General features: G+C 41.1%; 1 protein-coding gene across 3 annotated transcripts in view; it reads left to right on the forward strand.

Annotated features, from left to right (window-relative positions):
• The window catches only part of SMG6 (SMG6 nonsense mediated mRNA decay factor), a 232,681-nt gene that overhangs the window by 56,083 nt on the left and 151,245 nt on the right, over positions 1-25,353 (forward strand). For all 3 annotated transcript variants that reach the window (XM_036906131.2, XM_036906132.2, XM_036906133.2), the window contains exons 9-10: positions 3,653-3,714; positions 10,465-10,610. In XM_036906131.2, the coding sequence (XP_036762026.2) occupies positions 3,653-3,714; positions 10,465-10,610 (208 nt within the window). The remainder of the gene's footprint in view (positions 1-3,652; positions 3,715-10,464; positions 10,611-25,353) is intronic.

Genomic DNA, 25,353 nt, shown 5'->3' on the forward strand with positions numbered 1-25,353 from the left:
AGGATAGAGCCCTCTTTTTAGAACACAGCAAAGGTTTTTTTTAAAATATGAAGTATATAAAAGTGGAGACATTCCAAATGAATAAATTAGGGAATAACACTTAAAAATGTACATTGGATTCCTCTTAATACAGAGTACTCAAACTATCCTTAAAATGATTCACTTCTCAGAAACTCAGTTTTCCACATAACTATATAAAAGCAGGAGCAACTATTTAGGAATTAGAATTGGCATATTTAAGAATCCTCTCCTCTCTTGTTATATTGCTGCCTCTGAACAACTTTCTCCCTCCTTGCTCCTCAGTTAACAAAGCATGTAAGCAATTCTGAGTGATAATAACCATAGCTTGCATAAAACATTTACTCCTCAAAATGCTTTCATTTGTATTATTTCATTTTATCCTTTTCAAACTTGAGTTAAGTGATGTCAGTGGTGGAAATTCCATTTTACAGTTAAGGAACAACCCAAACCTCTTTACTCATAATCCATTGTTAAAGGCAAGGCAGATTTCATTGTGAGTGTTTGGAGACCTACCACCCAACTACTGCCATTAGTGTCTCTTTGGATCATTGCTTTTAATGGTATAAAACACCTACGAGTCCATAGTGAATTGGTTTTGTACTTCAGCTAAAAAGCCAGGAGCTCTTTAATAATTCTAACACTGTCTTTCAGGGCTACACCCAGGAAGCATTTTTAGTTTCTGGTGAACAGTGTGTAAATGTGTGAGGAAGATCTGGAGGTAGATAGTCTCACCATTTGCGAAGTAACATTTCTTTCTATACCTGAGTGAGGCCATGTGTGTTACTGTTAAGAATCAAAAAGTGAAGTGGAAGCCAGTCCATAATGATGTGTTGGAAAGAGAGGAAGCTCAGACTAAGACTTTCTTTACTGTGGTCTTGCTATCAGTTACATTTTTCAAAAGTTCAGCCTCTGTACTACTGGCTTCATATGGCTACATGCACTGTGGCTTAGGCCCATTTTGATCAACATGTAACAAATCTGCTTTCTCAGTATGGCCTGCCTTACCTCTCTAGAATGCATCTACTTTTTTAGCTCCTTTCCTACTTGAAGTGTTGGTGACAATAAAGAGAAACTATGTTTAGGGTGATATACTTTCAGACTAAAAGTAAAGCAGTGGTTCTCATTAACCAAGGTCAGGGAGAATGTGTGTAGAGTCAAAAAAGTTCCCTAAGATTCCCTTCCCCCTCAGTAATTGAAAATGATGATGCATTGAAATCCACTTTCTACTAGGTGCAGTTAAAATACTGTAATTGGCAAGTGTCAATTCAGGTAGTTAAGTGAGCTTTATCTACTATCCTAAGGGAAGGATCTTTGGGAACTGTAGACAGAACCACAATATTAACCTCTGGGTGTTCTCATTTTACTTCAGGAGGCATTGTAGGTCACATGGTATGAGGTTCCTACCTGAGTAAGAAAACTTAAAAGTAAAACTGAGCTGCTTTTTAGTTGCTCTTTGTCCCTCACCAGCCTTTCATGAATAAGCTTCCTGAAACAGATGCAGTATAAGGGAAGGAGAACTATTTTGGAATCAGAAGACCTAGGTTCAAGTTCTAATTCTAACTCTACTATGGTTTAAGTTGCTTAAATTTCTGAGCTGCCTTGGGGCTTGGGGGTTGGTAATCGGCTTGAATGGAATGGGTTAGTATTATTTTATATCATATCTGTATGTTAGTAGCATACCAAAGTATCTTGTGTGTATAAATAAAATTAGCTTTAAAGGAGTCTTGGTTATGGGGAGTTAACTAGTTTATAATTGACAGCTGTGGAAAAAGGGATAATTGAGTTAAAATAGGAATAGAGACAGAAATATATATACATTTTTTATTTTGAAATAATTTCATATCTGTACAAAAGTTGTGAGAATAATACAAAGAACCCCCAAATGCCCTTGGCCTGGATTCTCCAGTTAACATTTTGTCACATGTTGCTCATTCATCAGGAGAGAATGCTAGCTGACAATTGAGTGTTTACAACATGTCAGGCATAGTTTTACTTGCTGTAATCCCATGCACCAACCCATTAACATATAGATACTGTTATCTCCATTGTGTGGAGAAAGAAAAACTTAGGGAGATTAGATCAGTTGTGTGAGATCCCACAACAGGTAAATGGCAGAGGTTTGACAGGGAAGCCCATGTTTTTCACCATCTTCCTCTACTTGTAGATCTGGAGACTTGCCTTCTAGCCCAGGTTTTACTGCCAACAGTGGTATAAACCATTGACAATTTGTCTTGTGGCAGTTCTTCATCTTTCCCTTTTGCTCATGGAACCCAAGTGAACTTGGCCCTGACTCACGTCACAGTAGAGACAGGTTACCTTCAATGAAGTATCGTGAGCTTTTTAACTACATAAGTCAATGTTAGATCTAGTACAGCTGATTAAATATTCGTTTTAGCAAAAATAAAGACTGAAGCTTGTATGAAATTTGCTTTTGGAGTCACTGGTGAGATGGGAAAGCACTCCTTTGCCCATACCTAGCTTCCATGTGAAATAGGTGGAACTGCCATAAATTGACTGGTATTCTGTTTTGCAGGGAGATAAACCAGAAAAGTTTTCCCTCTTGGGCAAAGTATTCAGGGCTGCTGGACTATTCCTTGCCCTAACCACCCCCTTGAGGTCAAGAATCATGACCCCTCTTCCTGTCTCACTACAGGGCCCTGGGCATATTGCTTCTAGGAGACCAGGGAAGATAATAAGGTTTGGTCTTTAGGTTATCTCCACTTTCTTTGGAGTTTTTTTTTTTTTTGCTGACCTTGTTTTGCTCAGAGGAATCTCTCCTTTCAGTTTTGACAGAAGTAGATTTTCTAGAACCTTGAACTGAGATTGTAAATTTGGTAGTTCATGGGCCAGATGTGACTGGCAAATGATGTGTTTTGGCTTACATAATGTTTAAATTTTTTTCATTAGTAGCTGACATCTAAAGCCAGAGAATTTCATACAAAAACCTAGCTTTCAGCTTTTCTTTTAAAGAGAAAGAAAGAAATGATAGTACTAGGCCCACAAAGAGCTGAACTGAGAGGAACAGCCATAGATTGGTACTCTTCCCACCAGCCTATTTCATACCTGGCCCATGTAACGCTTGAATTTCCAGCTCCAGACTTAGAACTTGAACTTTAGTTTTAAAAGCTGGAGAAGTACAATTTGATGAGCTAGCTAGTGGGTAGGTTACGTTACCTTGGTTACCAAAGAAGAGTCCTTTCTTGGGTGGGTAAAATATAGTTCATAAATAAGATTAGGGACTTATTCAAAATCAGTATTATCCGTATTCTTGTTAGTATTTATTTTCATCATTATGGGGCAAAAGTGGCTTTTAGATCTCAGAGAGCAGAAGGCATCTTCCTTTCTACCCAGCTTCATTCCGATTCAGCGCTTCATTCCCTGCACACAGGCACCATTTCCAGCAGAGGGTGCTGTCTGCTCACTGAGCCTCCTGTCACTTTGGCTCAGCCGAGCCACAGCTGTTGGGCATGTGCCCTGGGTCTGTGAGAGATTGGGCATGTTCATTCGGTTCCCATCCCTAGTGCCCACCCCTTAGACCCTGGCCAGGTTATTGTGTCACTAGGGACTCTGTTCAGTAACAGGAAACTGGGGAAAGTTTAATTGTTTTCTCCTCTCTCTTTTTCCCATGCAGCTGAACAAAAGGTTCATCCTCAGTTTTCTCCATGCCCATGGGAAGCTGTTTACCCGGATTGGGTAAGTGTGCAGGATGTTTATTTTATTTTCCTACATTACAAGTCATTTTGGAATTTAATATTGTTAGCAACTAGACTGTGTTTGTAACTGAGGGCACAGGGTGTGAATTCTTAGAGGCCTCCACCTTCTCTTCTCTTCCCTTTACTCACTCTCCTACTGTGCTCATGAAGTTTGGGAAATATTACTCTATCCCTTTGTCTCTTTTGTCCCTACCTTCACTATAATCCCCTTTTAAGCACAGTCTTTTCCCAACCCCCACCCCTTAATCTCTCTGGGTTTCTCTTTCCTCTGCCTTCCGTCTCAGCCCCTAGTGAGCTCCTCAAGGAAGTCATGTTCAGTCCTTGGGTGCAGCTGCCAGAGGTCCTCCTTGAAGAGGATACTATCCACTGATGTTCCCTTGAAGAGAAGAGTAACACTTTTTCTCCAACAGTTCTCTTCCTTCTGAACTATAACCCCTTATTTCTGTGTTCAGGTTCCTGTTCCTTATTGCTGATCTCAGTAAATGCTAAGACCTTTCTGTGGTTTCATCATCCATCATGGATTTACTTATAAATCTCAAGGAAGGTGGTGTGTGCAAAACCCTGTTACTTCACCCATTAAATCTCTGGAAAGAGATCAAGTTTTGAGTATTCCTTTGGTGGATCAGTTTTTCATCACTGTGTAAAACTAGTGATTTTAAAGCCTGACTAATTCCTGTACCCCAGAGCAGGTGTGTTATGATTGCCTCTTTTGTCTAGGAGAGGAATAGGTGGCAGTGTTCTCAGACAGGTCTTCTACGACATTTTAATCTTTGAAAGGGTTAAAGCTTTTATTGTGAGCTACCCTTTGAGGTGATTTGTTTTGGCTTAGAGGTCTCCCAGTTGTCAATGTTCCCCTTCACTTTATCATAATCTTGTAGGTTTATCTATAATTCTCTAGAAGCTTTCTTTAGTGGGAGAAGGCTTCATTCTGCTTGAAGAAACACTGTAACATGGATGGCATAGTAGAAAGTGTGCTTATTTTCTGTTCATTTTTCATCTACCTGGGTAAGAGTAACAGTGATGTGGTCACAAGTATAGTCTTGATTTTGAAATGACTTGGGGAAACTTGGGAGTAGTGCCAATAGTTGCATCTCTATTAGTAGAAATAAGTGTAAAATAATTCATTTAGGGAAAGTAAACTAGATACATCAGCAGCTCTGCTCTCACCTCCTGGCCTGCCTATATGTAAGATGTAGTTTGGCAGGAGTTCTTGCCTAACATTGTTGTATCCTTAGTGCCTGGGTAAATGGTAAGTGTTGAGTGAATTTTTGTTGTATGAATGAGTGAGTTATTACAAGAAATGGATAGATTGTGAGAGACTGGAGAGAATGATCTTAGTATTCTAGTAGGTTTTGTGCACTCAGGCCAGTCACTAGTCAGTAATGTAAAGTTGCAGTTAACAAGGTCGGCAAGATGATACTAATACCATTTCATAAAATAACACATCAAAGCCAGAAATACCATTTGCTACACTTAAAATAGGTACTAGGGTTCCATCCCTCTTTATTACCTTTTGTTTTTCTCATTTTAAAAATCTTCCTTTCCCTTACTTCCTTTCTACTCATTTTTTCTCTTTTTTCCTTGTTCTATGTTTATTCTTTAAATTTTAATGTATCATGTTGCTGTTAAGTCAGGATTTCTCAACCTCTGTACTATTGATATTTTGAGCCTTATAGTTTCTTGTTGTACGGGGACTGTCCTATGCATTGTAGGAGGCTTAACAGCATCCCATGCTTCTACCCACTACATGCCAGTAGCATCCCTTCCCTTCCCCACCAGTCACGACAATTAAAAAAGTCTCTAGACATTGTGAAATGTTCCCTGGGGAGCAGAATTGCTCTTGGTTGAGAACCACTGCTCTAGGTATTTCTTAGCTCTGTTAGAGACTTTTGGGACTAAAGAAATTATAAATTTTGGTCCAAAATGTAGGGATGTTTAGGATGTATTTTTGTCAAGTTAGTATTAGTTAGAAGCTTTTTTTTTCTTTTTATCCCTTTTAAAACTCTCATATTTAGATATATTTTGGAGAAGCTTGGGAATGAACTGTAATAATGATTAAATAGTTAGACAGTGTTTCCTGAGAGAAAAAATAAATCTTAAAGGAAAATTAAGGTGAAAAAGGTTTATTTAGAGACAGCTGTGGAGTACCCTGTGTTTAAATATAAATGAGTTATAACCAGATAGTTTTGATTTCTATGGTAGGACAGCAAGAGAAGATAGGCTTATGTTGCAGCTGGAGATATTTGGGTTAGGTGTAAGAAAATTTCACAGAGGGAAAGATGTTTGGGAATTTTCTTCTCTGGAAGCCTTTAAAAAAGAATAGATTATGTCATTTGTCAGACATGGTTTGCTGTGGTTGAGATTATTTTTCAGGATCTCTTCCATTCTTGAAGATAACATACTCTGTTGGCAAAAAGATAAGGCCAATCCAGTTTCACCTTCATAAAAGAATGAGTTATAGTAGTGTTCACATGAGGAAATGTATGTAAATTCGAGGCATTCCAGCCCCTTGATGGGCATTCCTCTTGTGCTCTCCTGGAGGCATATGAGAGTTCAGCCCCATATTTATTCTGGAAGGCAGAAATAGCAGTAACTTTTCTGTTGGAAACAAAAAAGTATAGATGTCTGAAAGACTAGAAAAGCAATGAGCCGAAGCCACACGCAACAGCATGGACTGTTGCCTAATTACCGAGAAGATGTGAAATGTGGGAGGTGTTGAAAATGAATCAAGAGTGAAGAGGTTGTGATGGGGAGCAGCTGAAGGCACATCTACTGTCCTCCCTGCCTTGTGAGAAAACCCTACTCTTGCTTTCCCAGTCTTTGTCTTCTCTGTGCCCACTGTTCCAAATTGCATCAGTATATGCTTGAATACCTACTGTGTGCACAAGTTACCTTACTCTCAGTAGCCAGTGACAAAGAGGTTTGAAGTTTTAGATGGAGTCAGGTACTAAAAGGGGTTTGTTTTTCACCACTGACTGGTTAGAAGACCTCGAGAGTGAACAAGCCAGAGCCTCTGGTGGGCTTCGGTTTTCTTATCAGCAGTTTAAATAGATGATCTCTAAGGTCCATTCCAGTCAGTATGTTTTCTAGCACTCTGATTTTCCTCTCATTTCTATCTTGTCACACAGCCTAATCTGTTTTGTTTTTGTTTTTGCTTTCTACTGGCTTGCTCCTATCTTATAGTTTAGTTTTGAAAATTAAGAAGTTGAGAAAACTTAGGAAGCCTGATTCTTTCCTATAGAGAATGTTGTCTAGCCTAGCTGTGTTCCTCAGCATCTGAGAGATTGGGTCCTGCCCTGTTAGTCACTGTCTGAGTCACTCCTGGGTTTAGGTCCCAGTGTTGTCTGAAAGATTGGTTTCTTGAAACTGCCATTCAAATGAGACAGGGTATCTCTAGAGATCACTTCAGAAAGCAGTCACTTAGTCAGGAAACATATCCTGAAAATGATTGTCTTTTCTGCAGTTTTAAAGGATAGGGAAAGAATCCTTTTGGGCTCAGTAAGAGGAATCAGTCAGGGCTGCCGTATGGCTCCTGACAGATAATCGCTTCCCTGGAGAGAGGTAGATCAGACCTGCATTTGAACCACTGAGAGAGGCGGGGAAGCAGCCAGCGTGTAGATTTTTGATTTGTCATAAATAGGATAATTTTGCTTCCCATTATTGCCACTTTAGTATTTACTTGCTTGCCTCGTCATGTAATACGCACAGCTTCAAGGTCTCTTGGAATTCAAGGATAGATGTATTTATTTTGGACTTTGAATTGTTGAAAGTATGTTTTGCGTTGTCTTGATTTATTTTTTAAATTATGAATGATTTATAAACAAAAGCCAGAAGTATTATAGGAGAAATCTTTTTACTGTGTACAGTGCTTATTGTAAAATATTTAGAAAACCCAGCAGAAAGAAGAAAAAATTACCCATATTCGCACTATCCAGAGAGAATTGTCTACTGTTAATACTTATTGTGTATTTTATCTTTTTTTCTGTATATCACACACACACTTATTTTTTGCACATATGTATAAAGAGATAATATTAAACTACTTTAAAACTGTTTTCACCTATTATATTCTGAACTTCCCCCACATGATGAAAAAAAGTCTAACATAACTTTCAAAAAATAGAATTCGGTTGTCCAGATGTGCTGTCTTGATCATCTGCTCCTGCTGAGTATCTTAGCTGCCCCATTTTCTGCTGTCATGAACAACCTTCTCTTATGCTTCTCCTCCTCCTCCTCCTCTGCTACTGCTGCGGCTGCTGCTTGGCTAAAACTTTTATAATTGTTATATAAGCAATATACAAATCTTCCTATAAAAACAAAATTACAGCTAAGGCTAAAATATCTTTCAACTCTCCCTCAACCCCTGGGCTCTCCAAAGAGATAACACTAGACATCAGGATATGTATTCTTTCAGAACCTTTTTACTGCATTACCATACTTACATATGTATCCATAAAAACAATAATTTTATATTGTGGGCTTTTTACAAACATAAAGTTTATACTGTCATTATTTTAGTTTTAGTATATTTTTTGTTCTATAATATGGGGTGGAACAGAGAGAAGGACATAAAATTATTTTACAGGTAATTTGAAGCCAAAATCAGACAGCATTTTAGTCATAAAATTGGGAACCAGAAACCCCATTATTAAACTCTGAGGAAGAATCTTTTATCTATGCATCCCTCAATTATTGCCTGACAAAGCTGATTTTGTCTGAATAGATCCATCTTCCCTCATATTTCAGAATAGAAATTACTTGAGCATATATTTATGCATTTAACTCTTTTTTGTTTTAATCATGTTGAACCCATTGAAAGGTAAAGGGAGGATTTTTTGACAAACATAAAAATAAGATGTGGACATTTATTTGGCTTGGTGCTTGTTTGAGACTTCAGTCTGACTTAGGGAGTGTTAATGGATCTGTTTCAATTCCCATCCCAGGGAACAGGCTTCCGCAAACACAGCTTCGAAGCAAGACTGTCCCACATGACATTTCTGTCATGTCGTTCTGTGCTGGCTCTCTACCGCCTTTCAGCACGGAGACACATGGCTCTGAAACTTGCCCATTGTAGCAGCTTTTCAAGCAGAGTGAACTCTGCTATTCTTGTAGTGAGAAGTGCTAGCCCCCCTCCCCACCTCCGACCAGAAAGAGTGCTGCACAGTGTCAGGATTTAAAATGAAATCTTTGTTATAATCCATGGGGAAAAATGGATCCAGTCCAGCCCCAAACATATTCTATGCCATTCTAAGCCTACCAAGAGTTTTAATAGTTCTGAAACTCTTTAGAGGGGGTTTAAAAAAGGGGAGGGTTGTATTTTTTGTTTGGGGCATGGAGGGGGCTTTAAATGGCATGTGTGGGAAAAAAGCAAATGCATGGCATGTTTTATGCCAATGAAAATGAGGACAGTCAGCAGAAAAGGAAACTGGAATATAAACTATAATTGACCCATAGCTATGGCATGACTTCTGGGTACTAGAAGGTCAGTGATAGGACTTGACGTCCAAGGACAAGGAATGAAGATTGCCAAAATGCCAGAAAGCTCTGTAGTTTTCTGATTGGGGGAGGATACTACTACTCAGCAGGAAAAGGTCAAGGTTCAGGTGAAACTAGAAGCACCTTTCTGTAGGATTTGAAACTGTTTTAAATCTTTTGCTAAGTATTCCCTTCCCTGTGCTTTCCAGAAGCTATTTATTAATGAAACCTAGAACTATTCCTCACCCCACCCCACAGTGTACCAAAAAGCAGTTTGTTTGTTTGGGGGTGGCGTGGAGTTGAGGATGGATAAAAGATACTTTGCTGACCACGAATTGTTCAGCATTGTCCTAAGGCCCATGTGCCTGGTTTCTTTCTCTAGCACCAAGTTTGAATTTGCTTTTTATTTCTGAGGACTTCAGCTGTGGTTTCTTCCTGTTTCCAGGGGAGCTCCAGGCGTGCATCACTGTTTGGGATCCAGTGGCCACATTTGGCAAGCAATGGTTTGAATGACCTCTCTTTAGGAGCCCTAGGTCACTGGCTGGATTTCTGCCTCCCTACATGACAGGCTCTTCCTGTATTGGGAGTGGCAGTTGGCCAGGGCATTATATTTCCACTGGCCTGAAAACATACAGACCCTGATGAGCAGAGGCTTATGAGAGGGAGGAGGACAGCAACACAGGAAAAGCTGAAACAGCTCATTGGGGCCCTAGGTTTAGGGATTCTTCAAGGGGAAATCGGGGATCTTTAGGTAGAGTAATTGGTGTGATTTGTACCCAAGAAGACAGCAGCAGAACTGTGCCTGGTTTCCTGAAGTAAAGCCTTGAATAAAGAATCTTTAGATTTATGAACCTCTTTTTATCAATACAGTTTACATACCAGAGAGTTTGGGGAATATGTAGGTCTTAGAGCTTAAAGGAAATTTGTTCACAATTTAGAAAAACTGGTTGTTTCAGAGAGAAACTTTGATTTCAGCTTGAATCCAGTTATTGCCAGGGGTTAGGAAATAACATACCAAAGCATAATTCATAGTGATTTTCCAAAAATTGAGTTGTTTCCTTCTCCAAACCCTGAATACTTCTTTCTGTTAAGTTTGTTCACAACCTTAGGATACCAGGAAGATTTGTGAACATAGCAAAATTCTAGGTTTTAATGATCTGCTTTCAGAGAGAGAGAAAGTTTGTGTGTATGCATGTACACATGTATCAGGTTCTCTTGGGAATGTGCCTCACTGATTGGCTGGCTGTATTTTTAGGATGGAGACATTCCCTGCAGTGGCTGAGAAGGTCCTCAAGGAGTTCCAGGTGTTGCTGCAGCACAGTCCCTCTCCTGTTGGAAGTACACGTATGCTGCAACTTATGACCATCAACATGTTTGCTGTACACAACTCCCAGCTGAAAGGTAAGGAATGTCCAGTTTCTTTATCTAGACAGATAACCATTAATCTCGCTTCTTTGCTATGCTACCATACCACTACACACCCCCCAACCACTGCCTCTCAGATCTTTAATTTACTCTCTGAAATCTGTATGACTCTCTAGTACTTGGGTGGGTTGGAATGAGGGAATCATGAGTATAGAGCTTAATTTGCAAGCCCAGAGATGGTGTCGCACATCTGGCCATGCTAAAGGCAGCAGTAAGTCCTCTTGGAGGCTGCAGACCTAGAGCCCTTCCCAGGGGAGAGGCATTGCTGAAATGTTTCACTGCAGAGACCATACGCTTGGCAGGGATTGGGAAGAGCTGTTTCTGGACTCATGTACCTTGTTTGTTCAATATGGAAAAGTCTAATTCCCTATGGGATATCCCTTGTGGGAGCCTGCCAGCAAGTAAGAACAGAGAATTGATGAGCTTTGTTGACTCAAAGCTGGAAGCACAAAAATCACCAGGCCCAGAATTTGGCTAATGTACTGGTATGCCTTCTGAAATGCTTTCTGAACAGTGTTTTTGACGTGGAAAGTGGGGGAAAGGGGCTGATTGGCAAGATTTTTTAATGTTCCGAAGACCAGGCCACAGTCAAAGGATGTTACCAGGATTCCTTCCCTTCCCTCCACCCCATTTCAGTAAGGATGATGTGATTTGACTTGATGAGAATATGTAGTATGGGGGTATTATAATTTTGTGTGTGTGTTTGCAAGGAGGACTTGGTCCATACCAAAGAATTGTTTCAGAGCACTTACAGAGTGTTTGGTCTCAGGGCTTGGAAGGTAATTGTCTGAAATACCAGGAAGTGGGAACTGCCCCATGGAGATGCTGTTGTAAAACAAACCTGGCCTTTTTGGACAGAGTATCACTACTTCTCTTACTGTATCTTTTCTTAGGCTTTCTCTCTGAAGTGATTTATTTCCCTTCCCATTTGTGTTTGGAGGTTATGCTTCTGCTTGCTGGTAGGGTGGGGAATTTCTCCTCTGATGAGTGGGTATGCCACTCTTTGCCCTGAAACTTGACTCCTCCTGGGACTCTGCAAGGTTCTCTGCTAGTCTGCCTTGATTTTCAGGCACATCTGAATCCTAGAAGATTTTCTCCTCACATGCTGCTTACTACAGTATTGAGAATTCTAGCAAAACGTGAGATGCAGAGGCTTAGGTGCTATTTTGAACTTGGCTAATTATTCTTGAGGACAGCTCTGAGGAAGCATGCAGTCCTGAGGGGCAATGGTGGTTTTCAGGAAGGAGGAAATAAAGTTTATAAAGAGCTGTCAAGGTGAGGCTGTGAAGTCCAAGGGGAGGGAAATTGGTTCCTTCATCATTGCTCTGCTCATTCTGTTACCAAGTGGGAAGCTCACCGGAGTCAGGAAATGGGGCCTCCTGGAGTGCCCTCTTATTCATTTTCTTGCCTCCTCCTAACAACAACATACAGACAGAAGTCAGTAAGCTGCCTGTCACAGAGCTGTAGCCTCTGCCTGGATTCTTCTAGCATCAAGTGCCTTGTGGTCTCAGGAGGTGTGAATGTAAAGGACCTGCAGCTCTTGGCCTGGGAAGCATCTGTTGTCAGCAGTTTCTGCTCCATGAAAAGGAATACCTTGGCCTTTGCATAGGCCGCCAGTGAGTCCTTTTCTTATAGGTGTAGCTAAGTAAAGGTTAAGAAAATACAGGTGAGAGGAAGGTGAGATGGTGAGGAGAGAAAAAAGGAAATAGGTGGCTCCACCATTTTAGGCCAAGGTACTTTTTTTAGACTCTTTTCTACAGTTGGTCATAAGGAGGACTCACTAGCCAGGATGGACATGTCAAAGCCTGCACTTAGGACCCTACTACTCATTTCTGGCCTCGTCCTGATGCTCACCTCCATGAGGCAGCTGGGGCCAAGAGGAGTATGACGTGGTCAGAAGTTCCAAGGGTGTTTCAGGGAAAAACAGCCTGGGCCACAGTATATACCACTCAACTAGGACAGAGAGCTCTGTGGACGTGCTGCCAAGTACCCGGTGTGCAGCTGAGGCGGCCGTCCAGACCCCACTGTGTGGGCTGCCATTGGGAAAGGGGTGAGCAGAGCACTCAGCAGGGCTGGCTGGTGGGAAGATGCACTTTTCCATTTCCCAGCACATGAGTCATCTTCTCTAGGCCCCTGTGCTGTGCTTGCACGGACAGTGGCAAGAAGGGAGTGTTGGGGCTGAGTAGCAGCATCTGTGCCGGGGGTGGAGAGGGACGGGGGTTGGGGAGAGGGTAAAGATTTAAATCCTTCACTAATCAGCAGCAGTTTGAATCACATTTTTATGAGTAAGGAAGTGATAAATCAGCCCTGGGTGTTCAGCCCCAAGCCAGCCGGTGCCCTTCTAAAAGACTTCTCTCCAGGCCAGTCTGCTTGCTGTCGGAGTCACCACCCAGCCACGAGACCCTGGCTGTCTGAAACTGGGAAGGCAGGGCCTGATGTTGCCTGGCCCTCCCAGGTGCTTGGGGTCTGTGGTGATTTGGCAGTCACTGCAAGTTAACAGGACATCTGGGCCATCATTTTTCCTTCCATTCCTTTTTGGACATGTCCTTCTGGGTGGGTGTTTGCATATGTCAGTTTGTGGAGTCTCTGGAGAAGGAGCAGTCTAGCCTGAAGCAGAGGTGATCTGTGGCCCCCAAGCAGTTGGGAGCCTCTCAGTCTGTGTCGGGGAGGCCTTCCCTGTAGATGTGGTACCTAAAGAGTGGGAGAGCAACTTGAATGTCCTTATTGAAAGTGTGTCCTTTGCTAATGCCTCTAATTCATTTTTTTGTGTTCAGTGCTACCCTTGTATGACTGTCCTCTTTTCGAAATACCAGTAGTCCAGAGATGAAAATGATACTGTTGCTAACATTTTACTATGATTACTTTTCAAATGTGCTTTCCTTGTGGTCCGAAGAGACAGAACTGTTTAAAAGCTTTGGACACCTCTCAAAGCAAAATGGAGGGAAAAAAATTAGATGGTGGTGACAGAAAGACATCTTCTCGCTTTTCCTAGGTTATGGTTTTCACTGGAGCTCAGGGAAGCAGAGGTTGTGAGGTCAGATTTGCCCCCATTCCTATAGGGAAAAATAAGTTGAGTTTTGCCATATCATGTAACCAGACTAAACTTTCAGGTCTCTGGTGATCTTAAAACTCATGGGAGCAGGCCTGTTAGCAGAGAGACCTCTATCTCCTCCTCTCATGTGGCCCCTATGCAAAAATCCAACTTCAGTGAAGTTACAGAGAGTCTAGAATCCTAACATTCTGTACTGAAGTGGTTGGGGACAGATTGACTAAGGGGTGTTTGGGAGCCCTCAGCATAGTTCCTGGTATGTATTAGACACTCAGTATTTGTTGAATGCATGGATGAAGAAGGCCACAGTTCTGGGCAAGCCACCTCTCATTGAACAGTGTGTTCTGACCTGGCTGGTGTCCAGAATTTTCCTTTGGTGAGTGATGGGTGGTGGTGAGATAGGTGGTTCCCAGAGTGATGTCACACTTGGTAATCCCTCTACAACATTCCCGAGCCTGAAGGGAGAAATGGGGCCTCCTCCACGTGCTTCAGCATTTAACACTTCGATAGCTGTCTGATTGGCTGACGTGGTGCTGGAGGATGAACAAACTGTTGATCTAAACCACAAGCATTCCAAGAATTTTAATTTTTTAGAAATTCTGTAATTTAAGAAAGTAAAACTAGTTTCTTGAAGAGGAATAATTGAAGCAACATTTGTAGTAGGGCATCATTGAAACCCTATTGCATCCCCCATCTGTGCCCAATTTGCTCTAATCTAGCCTTTTTCTCTTTTTTTTTTTTCCCCCTTCTTACCCTCTTTGCGCTCCCTCTTTTTTAAAAAATATGTTTTATAATTCCTGGAATCAAAACCATCTCAAGCACACACTGTTTTATTTTACTGTATTATTGGATTATACTTACTATAAATCGTTGGATGTTATTCATTGGCCACCACTGGAATAACTTCCCTTTTCTGTGTCCTGGCCCCCTCTTTTTCCTCTTCTGCCAGTTCGTAGTCAAAGGAGGCCTCCATTTCAGCCTTGTAGAAAAGCCCTGTTGGCAGCAAGAGGGCACCCAAGAGACACTTCTTGTGTGTGCCATTGGTGCTCCCTGCTCTTAAGGAACATGTAGGGGCTGCAATTGAGGTGGGGCTAGGCTGGTGTGGCTTTGTCATTGCTAATGTTTGCTTTTATGGTTTGTTAGGAATATTGAATTGCAGGAGGTGGAGGGGGTGCACGTGTGCTTCCAGAGAGAGAGAGAGAAACCCAGGTGTCTCTATGGGACCAATAGAGCTTAATGCCAATGTGTGAGATGCTGGAGATGGGGACTTCACAACTTCATGCCATTGTTGTGTATGCAGGTTGACTCTAGTTGAGCAGTTCAGTTCACAACGAAAATTTTTGTGTTCCAGCATACAGCCACCCAAGAGACCTTCAGTAAGGCAGTTTGCTCCTCTGTGGCAATTCACTTCTGTCCATGTCTTTTACCAAAGCAGAATGTATGAAGTGCCTAATCCTCTGCTTGACAGAACAGTTGTACAGGAAATCCACCTTTCATAAGTGGTTAGGCTTGAGTTTAGCTTTAGGAACTGTCCCTCTCATTCCTCCTTTTATATTTCTGGGGTAGAAACCCTTTGGCTTTTTCTCCTCAAGGATCCATGGGTAGATTCCTGCAGGTAATCAGCACTGCCTGACCTTCATTTTCAGGACTGCTTAGTTTAGAGTAAATAAGCAAAGAAATAGCCAGCCTGACCAACAGATTTTGTGAGAAATAGATTCAAAGGTCAGAAGAGGCTAGTCTTTAGAAGATAGGCCAGAGGAATATGCATCCTTCAGCTATGCCCCCTGTCCCTCTGAGGGAGATACAGCTGTCAACAGGCTGCTTAGCACAGACTTCTTCCCTCAGAATTCCCTGGAAAAGAAGAAGTTAAAGAAGTGAATGTCAAGGGACCTTCCTTTCTTTCCTGATTCTTCATCCCAGAGTCCTTGTTTTCAGAATAAATCTGTTACTTTAGACTGGAAGAGGAGGAGCAGTTATTAAAAGCTAAAGAAATGAGAAAATTCAGTCCTATCAATATAATTAAGCCTCTTATCATGTCAGTTGAAGAAGTGATTTCTGTTTTTACCTCCAGGTGACAGTGTGGTTTGGTGTCCATGGCTGCTTTTGTGTGGAATGCAGAAATACAGTATCCCATCATTGCCTGGTAGTTAATATGGCTAGATACTTCATCTCTTTGCCATTTTATAGCCAAGTTGACTTTTTTGCTCCAGGATGGACTTACTCTGAAAGGGAAAAATTATTAAGGGGAATGTTGGCAGCAGGACTCTCAGTTGCCTTTTCACAGCTCTCTTTAAGCTTTTCCTGAAGAGTACAATTCTAACTGTGTAGCCTACGGGGGGTGCTCAGGCCAGATACATACTGTTTTTTTTTTTTTTTGGTATCATTAATCTATAATTACATAAGGAACATTATGTTTACTAGACTCCTCCCATCACCAAGTCCCCCCCACAAACCCCATTACAGTCACTGTCCATCAGCGTGGTAAGATGCTGTAGAATCACTACTTGTCTTCTCTGTGTTGCACAGCCCTCCCTGTGCACACCCCCCCACATTATGCATGCTATTCGTAATGCCCCCTTTCTTTTTCCCCCCCTTATCCCTCCCTTCCCACCCATCCTCCCCAGTCCCTTTCCCTTTGGTAACTGTAACTCCATTCTGGGGTTCCGTGTTTCTGCTGTTGTTTTCTTCCTTCAGTTTTTTCTTTGTTCTTATACTCCACATATGAGTGAAATCATTTGTTATTTGTCTTTCTCTGCCTGGCTTATTTCACTGAGCATAATACCCTCTAGCTCCATCCATGTTGTTGCAAATGGTAGGATTTGTTTTCTTCTTATGGCTGAATAATCTTCCATTGTGTATATGTACCACATCTTCTTTATCCATTCATCTACTGATGGACACTTAGGTTGCTTCCATTTCTTGGCTATTGTAAATAGTGCTGCGATAAACATAGGGGTGCATATGTCTTTTTCAAACTGGGTTGCTGCATTCTTAGGGTAAATTCCTAGAAGTGGAATTCCTGGGTCAAATGGTATTTCTATTTTGAGTTTTTTTGAGGAACCTCCATACTGCTTTCCACAATGGTTGAACTAGTTTACATTCCCACCAGCAGTGTAGGAGGGTTCCCCTTTCTCCACAACCTCACCAACATTTGTTGTTGTTTGTCTTTTGGGTGGTAGCCATCCTTACTGGTGTGAGGTGATATCTCATTGTGGTTTTAATTTGCATTTCTCTGATGACTAGCGATGTGGAGCATCTTTTCATGTGTCTGTTGGCCATCTGAATTTCTTCTTTGGAGGTCTGTTCAGCTCCTCTGCCCATTTTTTAATTGGATTATTTGCTTTTCGCGTGTTGAGGTGCATGAGCTCTTTATGAATTTTGGGTGTCAACCCTTTATCGGATCTGTCATTTATGAATATATTCTCCCATACTGTAGGATGCCTTTTTGTTCTCTTGGTGGTGTCCTTTGCTGTACAGAAGCTTTTTAGTTTGATATAGTCCCACTTGTTCATTTTTGCTTTTGTTTCCCTTGCCTGGGGAGATATAGTCATGAAGAAGTCACTCATGTTTGTGTCCAAGAGATTTTTGCCTATGTCTTTTTCTAGGAGTTTTATGGTTTCATGACTTACATTTCAGGTCTTTGATCCATTTCGAATTTACTTTTGTATATGGGGTTAGACAATGATCCAGTTTCATTCTCTTACATGTAGCTGTCCAGTTTTGCCAACACCAGCTGTTGAAGAGGCTGTCATTTCCCCATTGTATGTCCATGGCTCCTTTATAATATATTAATTGACCGTTTATGTTTGGGTTAATATCTGGACTCTCTGTTCTGTTCCACTGGTATGTAGCTCTGTTCTTGTGCCAGTACCAAATTGTCTTGATTACTGTGGCTTTATAGTACAGCTTGAAGTTGGGAAGTGAGATGCCCCCTGCTTTATTCTTCCTTCTCAGGATTGCTTTGGCTATTCAGGGTCTTTGCGGTCCCATATGAATTTTAAAACTATTTGTTCCGGTTCATTGAAGAATGTTGTTGGTATTTTGATAGGGATTGCAATGAATCTGTAGATTGCTTTAGGCAGGATGGTCATTTTGACAATATAAATTCTTCCTAGCCAAGAGCATGGGATGAGTTTCCATCTGTTAGTGTCCTCTTTAATTTCTCTTAAGAGTGTGTTCTAGTTTTCAGAGTATAGGTCTTTCACTTCCTTGGTTAGGTTTATTTCTAGGTATTTTATTCTTTTTGATGCAATTGTAAATGGAATTGTTTTCCTGATTTCTCTCTCTGCTAGTTCATCGTTAGTGTATAGGAAAGCCACAGATTTCTGTGTATTAATTTTGTATCCTGCAACTTTGCTGAATTCAGATACTAGTTCTAGTAGTTTTGGAATGGAGTATTTAGAGTTTTTTATGTACAATATCATGTCATCTGCAAATAGTGACAGTTTGACTTCCTCTTTACCAATCTGTATGCCTTGTATTTCTTTGTTTTGTCTGATTGCCATGGCTAGGACCTCCAGTACTATGTTGAATAACGGTGGGGAGAGTGGGCATCCCTGTCTTGTTCCCAACCTTAGAGGAAAAGCTTTCAGCTTCTCGCTGTTAAGTATGATGTTGGCTGTGGGTTTGTCGTATATGGCCTTTATTATGTTGAGGTACTTGCCCTCTATACCCATTTTGTTGAGAGTTTTTATCATGAATGGATGTTGAATTTTGTCAAATGCTTTTTCAGCATCATGGAGATGATCATGTGGTTTCTGTCTTTTTTGTTGATGTGGTAGATGATGTTGATGGATTTTCGAATGTTGTACCATCCGTGCATCCCTGAGATGAATCCCACTTGATCATGGTGTATGATTCTCTTGATGTATTTTTTTTTTGGTATCATTAATCTACAGTTACATGAAGAATATTAAGTTTACTAGGCTCCCCGCTTCACCAAGTCCCCCCCACAAACTCCATTACAGTCACTGTCCATCAGTGTAGTAAGATGCTATAGAATCACTACTTGTCTTCTCTGTGTTGCACAGCCCTCCCCGTGCCCCCGCCACACATTATGCATGCTAATCATAATGCCCCATTCTTTTTTTTTTTTTGCTATCATTAATCTACAATTACATGAAGAATACTATGTTTACCAGGCTCTCCCCCTCACCAAGTCCCACCCCCCCCCCCCACTACAGTCACTGTCCATCAGCATAGCAAGATGCTGTATAATCACCAACTGTCTTCTCAGTGTTGCACAGCCCTCCCCGTGCACCCTCCCACACATTATGCATGCTATTCATAATGCCCCCTTTCTGTTTCCCCCCCTTATCCCTCCCTTCCCACCCATCCTCTCCAGTCCCTTTTCCTTTGGTAACTGTTACTCCATTCTTGGGTTCTGTGATTCTGCTGCTGTTTTGTTCCTTCAGTTTTTCTTTGTTCTTATACTCCACATATGAGTGAAAACATTTGGTACTTGTCTTTCTCCGCCTGGCTCATTTCACTGAGCACAATACCCTCTAGCTCCATCCATGCTGTTGCAAATGGTAGGATTTGTTTTCTTCTTCTGTCTGAATAATATTCCATTGTGTATATGTGCCACATCTTCTTTATCCATTCATCTACTGATTGATGGACACTTAGGTTGCTTCCATTTCTTGGCTATTGTAAATAGTGCTGCGATAAACATAGGGATGCGTCTGTCTTTTTCAATCTCTTGATGTATTTTTGAATTCAGTTTGCTAATATTTTCTTGAGTATTTTTGCATCTATGTTCATCAGGGATATTGGTCTGTAATTTTCTTTTTTTTGTGGTGTGTTTGTCTGGTTTTGGTATTAGAGTGATGCCGGCTTCATAGAATGAGTTTGGAAGTATTCCCTCCTCTTCTATTTTTTGAGAAACTTTAAGGAGAATGGGTATTATATCTTCTCTATATGTCTGATAAAATTCAGCAGTGAATCCATCTGGACCAGGGGTTTTGTTCTTGGTTAGTTTTTTGATTACTGATTCAGTTTCCTTGCTGGTAATTGGTCTGTTTAGATTTTCTGTTTCTTCCTTGGTCAGTCTTGGAAGGTTGTATTGTTCTAGGAGGTTGTCCATTTCTTCTAGGTTTTGCAACTTGTTAGCATATAGATTTTCATAGTATTCTCTAATAATGTTTTGTATTTCTTTGGGGTCTGTTGTGATTTTTCCTTTCTCATTTCTGATTCTGTTTATGTGTGTGGATTCTCTTTTTCTCTTAATAAGTCTGGCTAGGGGATTATCTATTTTGTTTATTTTTTCAAAGAATCAGCTCTTGGTTTCATTGATTTTTTTTCTGTTACTTTATTGTTCTCAATTTTAATTATTTCTTCTCTGATCTTTATTATGTCCCTCCTTCTGCTGACTTTGGGCCTCATTTGTTCTTCTTTTTCCACTTTTCAATAATTGTGACTTTAGACTATTCATTTGGGAGTGTTCTTCCTTCTTTAGATAGGCCTGGAATGTTATATACTTTTCTCTTAGAACTGCCTATGCTGCGTCCCACAGAATTGGGGCTTTATGCTGTCGGTGTCATTTGTCTCCATATCTTGCTTGATCTCTGTTTTAATTTGGTCATTGATCCATTGATTATTTAGAAGCATGTTGCTAAGCCTCCATGTGTTTGTGAGCCTTTTTGTTTTCTTTGTACAATTTATTTCTAGTTTTATGCCTTTGTGGTCTGAGAAGTTGGTTGGTAGGATTTCAATCTTTTTGAATTTACTGAGGCTCTTTTTGTGACCTACTATGTTGTCTATTCTGGAGAATGTTCCATGTGTACTTGAGAAGAATGTATATCCTGCTGCTTTTGGGTGTAGAGTTCTGTAGATCTCTGTTAAGTCCATCTGTTCTAGTGTGTTGTTCAGTGCCTCTGTGTCCTTACTTATTTTCTGTCTGGTGGATCTGTCCTTTGGAGTGAGTGGTGTGTTGATGTCTCCTAAAATGAATGCATTGCATTCTATTTCCTCCTTTAATTCTGTTAGTAGTTGTTTCACATATGTTGGTACTCCTGTATTGTGTGCATGTATATTTATGATGGTTATATCCACTTGTTGGACTGCCCCCTTTCTCATTATGTAATGTCCTTCTTTATCTCTTGTTACTTTCTTTATTTTGAAGTCTATTTTGTCCTGTACTAGTACTGCTACACCTGCTTTTTTCTCCCTATTGTTTCCATGAAATGTCTTTTTCCATCCCTTGACTTTTAGTCTGTGTATGTCTTTGGTTTGAGGTGAGTCTCTTGTTAGCAGCATATAGATGTGTCTTGCTTTTTTATCCATTCTGTTACTCTATGTCTTTTGATTGGTTCATTCAGTCCGTTTACATTTAGGGTGATTATTGAAAGAGGTGTACTTATTGCCATTACAGGCTTTATATTTGTGGTTACCAAAGGTTCAAGATTAGCTTCTTTACTCTCTAACTGTCTAACTTAACTCGCTTATTAAGCTATTATAACCACAGTCTGATGATTCTTTATTTCTCTCCCTTCTTATACCTCCTTCCCCATGCTTTACACGTTAGGTGTTTTATTCTGTGTTCTTTTGTGTTTCCTTTGACTGCTTTTGTGAGTAGTTGATTTTATTTTTTGCCTTTAGTTAGTATTTGGTTGGTCTGCTTTCTTTGTTGTGATTTTATTTTCTCTGGTGACATCTATTGAGTGTTAGGAGTGTTTCCATCTAGAGCAGTCCCTCTAAAATACCCTGTAGAGGTGGTTTGTGGGAGGCAAATTCCCTCAACTTTTGCTTGTCTGGGAATTGTTTAATCCCTCCTTCAAATTTAAATGATAATCATGCTGGATACAGTATTCTTGGTTCAAGGCCCTTCTGTTTCATTGCATTAAATATATCATGCCATTCTCTTCTCGCCTGTAAGGTTTCTGTTGAGAAGTCTGATGATAGTCTAATGGGTTTTCCTTTGTATGTGACCTTTTCTCTCTCTCTGGCTGCCTTTAATACTCTGTCCTTGTCTTTGATCTTTGCTATTTTAATTATTATATGTCTTGGTGTTGTCCTCCTTGGGTCCCTTGTGTTGGGAGTTCTGTGGGCTTCCATGGTCTGAGAGACTATTTCCTCTCCCAGTTTGGGGAAGTTTTCAGCAATTATTTCTTCAAAGACACTTTCTATCCTCTTTTCTCTCTCTTCTTCTTCTGGTACCCCTATAATGCGAATATTGTTCCATTTGGATTGGTCACACAGTTCTCTTAATATTCTTTCATTCCTGGAGATCCTTTTATCTCTCTCTGCCTCACCTTCTCTGTGTTCCCATTCTCTGATTTCTATTCCATAACAGCCTCTTGCACCTCATCCGGTCTGCTCTTAAGTCCTTCCAGAGATTGTTTTATTTCTGTATTCTCCCTCCAAACTTTATCCTTTACCTCTTTTGTATTTCTCTGCAGATCCATCAGCATGGTTATGACCTTTATTTTGACTTCTTTTTCGGGGAGATTGGTGAAGTCTATCTCCCTAGGTCCTCTCTCAGGAGTTGTCTGGGTAATTCTGGACTGGACCAAATTCTGCTTTATCATGGTGATAGAGGTAGCTTTAGGTAGGTAGCGCATGTGTCAGCTGGGAGAACAAAGTCCTTTCCTGCTTGCTGGTTGCCTTGCCCTTCTCCGCTCCCTGTGTCGGTTGCCCACACTCCTAGAGCAGCCTCCGGGTTAATCCCCTAAGCTGCTGTGTGCAGGGAATCCGTCAGGGTAGCACAGAGCCCTACAGGGAGTGGCAGGTGCGCTGGGTGTGCTCTCCTGCGAGAGTGGTGCCCCTGCCGGGCAGCTGCGCACTGTCAATGGCCTTTGGGTCTGACGTAGGCAGCTGTGCGCCGGAAGGAGATTCTGTTCTGCTGCTGGGGGTTCAGCTGCTCCTGGGCCGCTCTGCCGCTGCCGCCGCGGGCTCATGCGGGCTGCTTCTGGGCTGCTTGGCCGCTGCTGGCTCGCATGGGCCGCTCCCGGGCCACTTGGCCGCTGCCAGCTCACGCGGGCCGCTTGGCCGTTGCCGCTGCCGTCTCACACAGGCCTCTCCCTGGCCCATCTGGCGCCACCACCAGCACATGCGGCCGCTCTCCCGCTACTGGGCCAGTGTGTCAGGGTCTGTGCCACCCAGGGGAACAACTGGCAGGCTCCTTATCGCCTTGAGGAGCTTCAGAGCTGCTCTGCCGCCCAGGGGCTTAGGTCACCTAGAGTTCCCCAGGATTCCCAGCTACTGGGCTGAGTGTGCCAGGACAACTTCGTCCAGCTGTGAGGTCCCTGTCCCTTTAAGACTTTCAAAAAGCACTCGTTTTTCTTTTGTCCCAGGGGAGCCGGTTGCGGGGACCCACTCCAGGTTTTGCTTTTCCGTTTTTCTAATATCCAGCACACCATGAACTGTGTGTCTGTGCTACCGGTGTGGATTACTAGAGCTGGCTGTTTAGCAGTCCTGGGCTTTCACTCCCTCCCTGCTCTGACTCCTTTCTTTCCGCTGGGGAGCTGGGGTTGGGGGGGTGCTCGGGTCCCGCCGGCTGCAGCTTGTATCTTACCCCCTTCGTGTGATGCTGAGTTCTTGCAGATGTAGATGTAGCCTGCCTGTTTTACTGTATCCACTGGTCTCTCTTTTAGGAATAGTTGTATTTGTTGTATTTACAAAAATATATTTTTGGGAGGAGATTTCTGCTGAACTACTCATGCCGCCATCTTGGCTCCTCCCTCCCATACTGTTTTTTGAATACATAGGGTAATTGGGTATGTTCTGGGCTTTGGACACTATGCAACTAAATGTTGGTCTGGGGAAGAACTGTAGTTTTCAGAGGTACTGGCCAATAACGACAGCAACAGTACAACACTGTGATAATACCTGATGACATTTTGTAGTTGCTCTGTGCATATTCTCATTTGATTTCTGTCAGCTCTCTAAGGGACAGACATTTTTTATCCTATTTTATAGATGAAGAGGAACATATCAGAAAAGTTAAGTAATTTAACAAAGTTGTATGGCTATTAAATCATACCCAGGTGTCTAGTTTCCAGCCTTTTATATCAGAAGATACAAAAACTTCTGTATACTTAACTGAGATGGCTAAATAGTGCAGGCAGTCCCCTCCTCTCCAAATCTGAGCAGCTGCTGTTCTTTGAAGAAGAAAATGATTCTTGAATGTGACTTGTGACTAGAAGAGGAACAGAAATAGAGATGAGAGAGTTGGGGGAGTCAGAATTCTCTGACTACCACCCAGGTTGTCAGTACCTCAGAAACTCCCCGTGCATTTCCTCCCCATCTAGCTCTCACTTGCCCTGACAGGTAATTGTCATCCTGACCTGTGGAATTAATTTCTGTGCTGTGCTTTATACCGTTGTCATCTAAGGATGCAACCTTAAACAAAATATAGTTTGAGTTTTGCTTGCGTGTAAGTGGAATCATGCTACTCGTGTTATTTATATTCTTTTCTCTCTGGCTATGTAATGTTTGTGAGTTCTGTCTGTGTCAGTGTGTGCAGTTGTAGTTTATTCATTTTCATTGTACAATACTACATTTTATTAACTTATTGCAGTTTATCCATTCTTGTGTTCATGGACATTTGAGTTGTTTTCTCTTTGGGACTATTATGAGCACTGAGTCCATTGGTGGTTGTTGTAATTATTGTTATATTTGGATTTATATATACCATCCTGTTTTTAAAAAAATCTGTTTTATTGAAGTAAAGTTTGCATGCAGTGAAATGTACCCATTTTAATTGTCCATTTCAATGAGATTGACCAATTTACATACCTACGTAACTAATCATTATCATTGTCAAGATACAGAACATTTCCCAGAAGGCTATGTGTCCATCCTAGTTGACCTCCATATTCCTACACTTGGCTTTCTATCACCGTACATTAGATGTGTCTTTAGATTCTAGAGTTTCATGTGAATGGAATTATACAGTGTGTACTTTTATGTTTGCCTTCTTTTGCTCAGCATAGTATTCCTGAGATTTATTCATGTTGTTGCAGTATTTCATTCTTTTGTATTACCGAATAGTATTCTATTGTGTGGATATATTATAGTTTTGCTTATCTAGTTACCTACTGATGAACATTTGGGTTGTTTCTAGTTTGGGGCTATTATGAATAAAACTGCCATGAATGTTTGTAAGAAAGTATTTCTGTGAACATGTTTTAATCTCTTGGGTAAATACCTATGAGTGGATTTCCTGGGTCATATGTTAAGTGTATGTTTAACTGTGTAAGAAACTATTAAAACCATTTTTCAGAGTGGTTGAACTATTTTACATTCCCTCTAGCAGTGTGAGTGAGCTGCCAATTTCTTTGCATCCTTGTCAGCATTTAGTATTGTCAGTTTTTTTTTTTACTGTAGCTTTTCTACTGGATATGCCATGCTATTTCATTTTGCAAATATTTTCCCTCAGTGCTTTCCCATTCTCCCACCTATTCTATTTTTTCTCCTTTCTTACTTTCTTTTGGATTTATTTTACTATTCTTTCTCCCCTTCCCCAAATAGGATACTTTTCTCTTAGTGGTTACCCCAGGAATTAAGACATGCATACTTACCTTGCCAAAAGTCAGAAGTTATTCAGCCTTTTCATTCTCCTCCTAAATAATACAGGGACCATAGAACACATAAATTCTATTCATTCCTTCCAAGTTTATCTTCCCAGTGTATATTCTAGGATGTTGTCAGATATTTTAAATTCTCCCT

Source organism: Manis pentadactyla, chromosome 4, assembly GCF_030020395.1.
Source record: "Manis pentadactyla isolate mManPen7 chromosome 4, mManPen7.hap1, whole genome shotgun sequence".
Classification (NCBI taxonomy): domain Eukaryota; kingdom Metazoa; phylum Chordata; class Mammalia; order Pholidota; family Manidae; genus Manis; species Manis pentadactyla.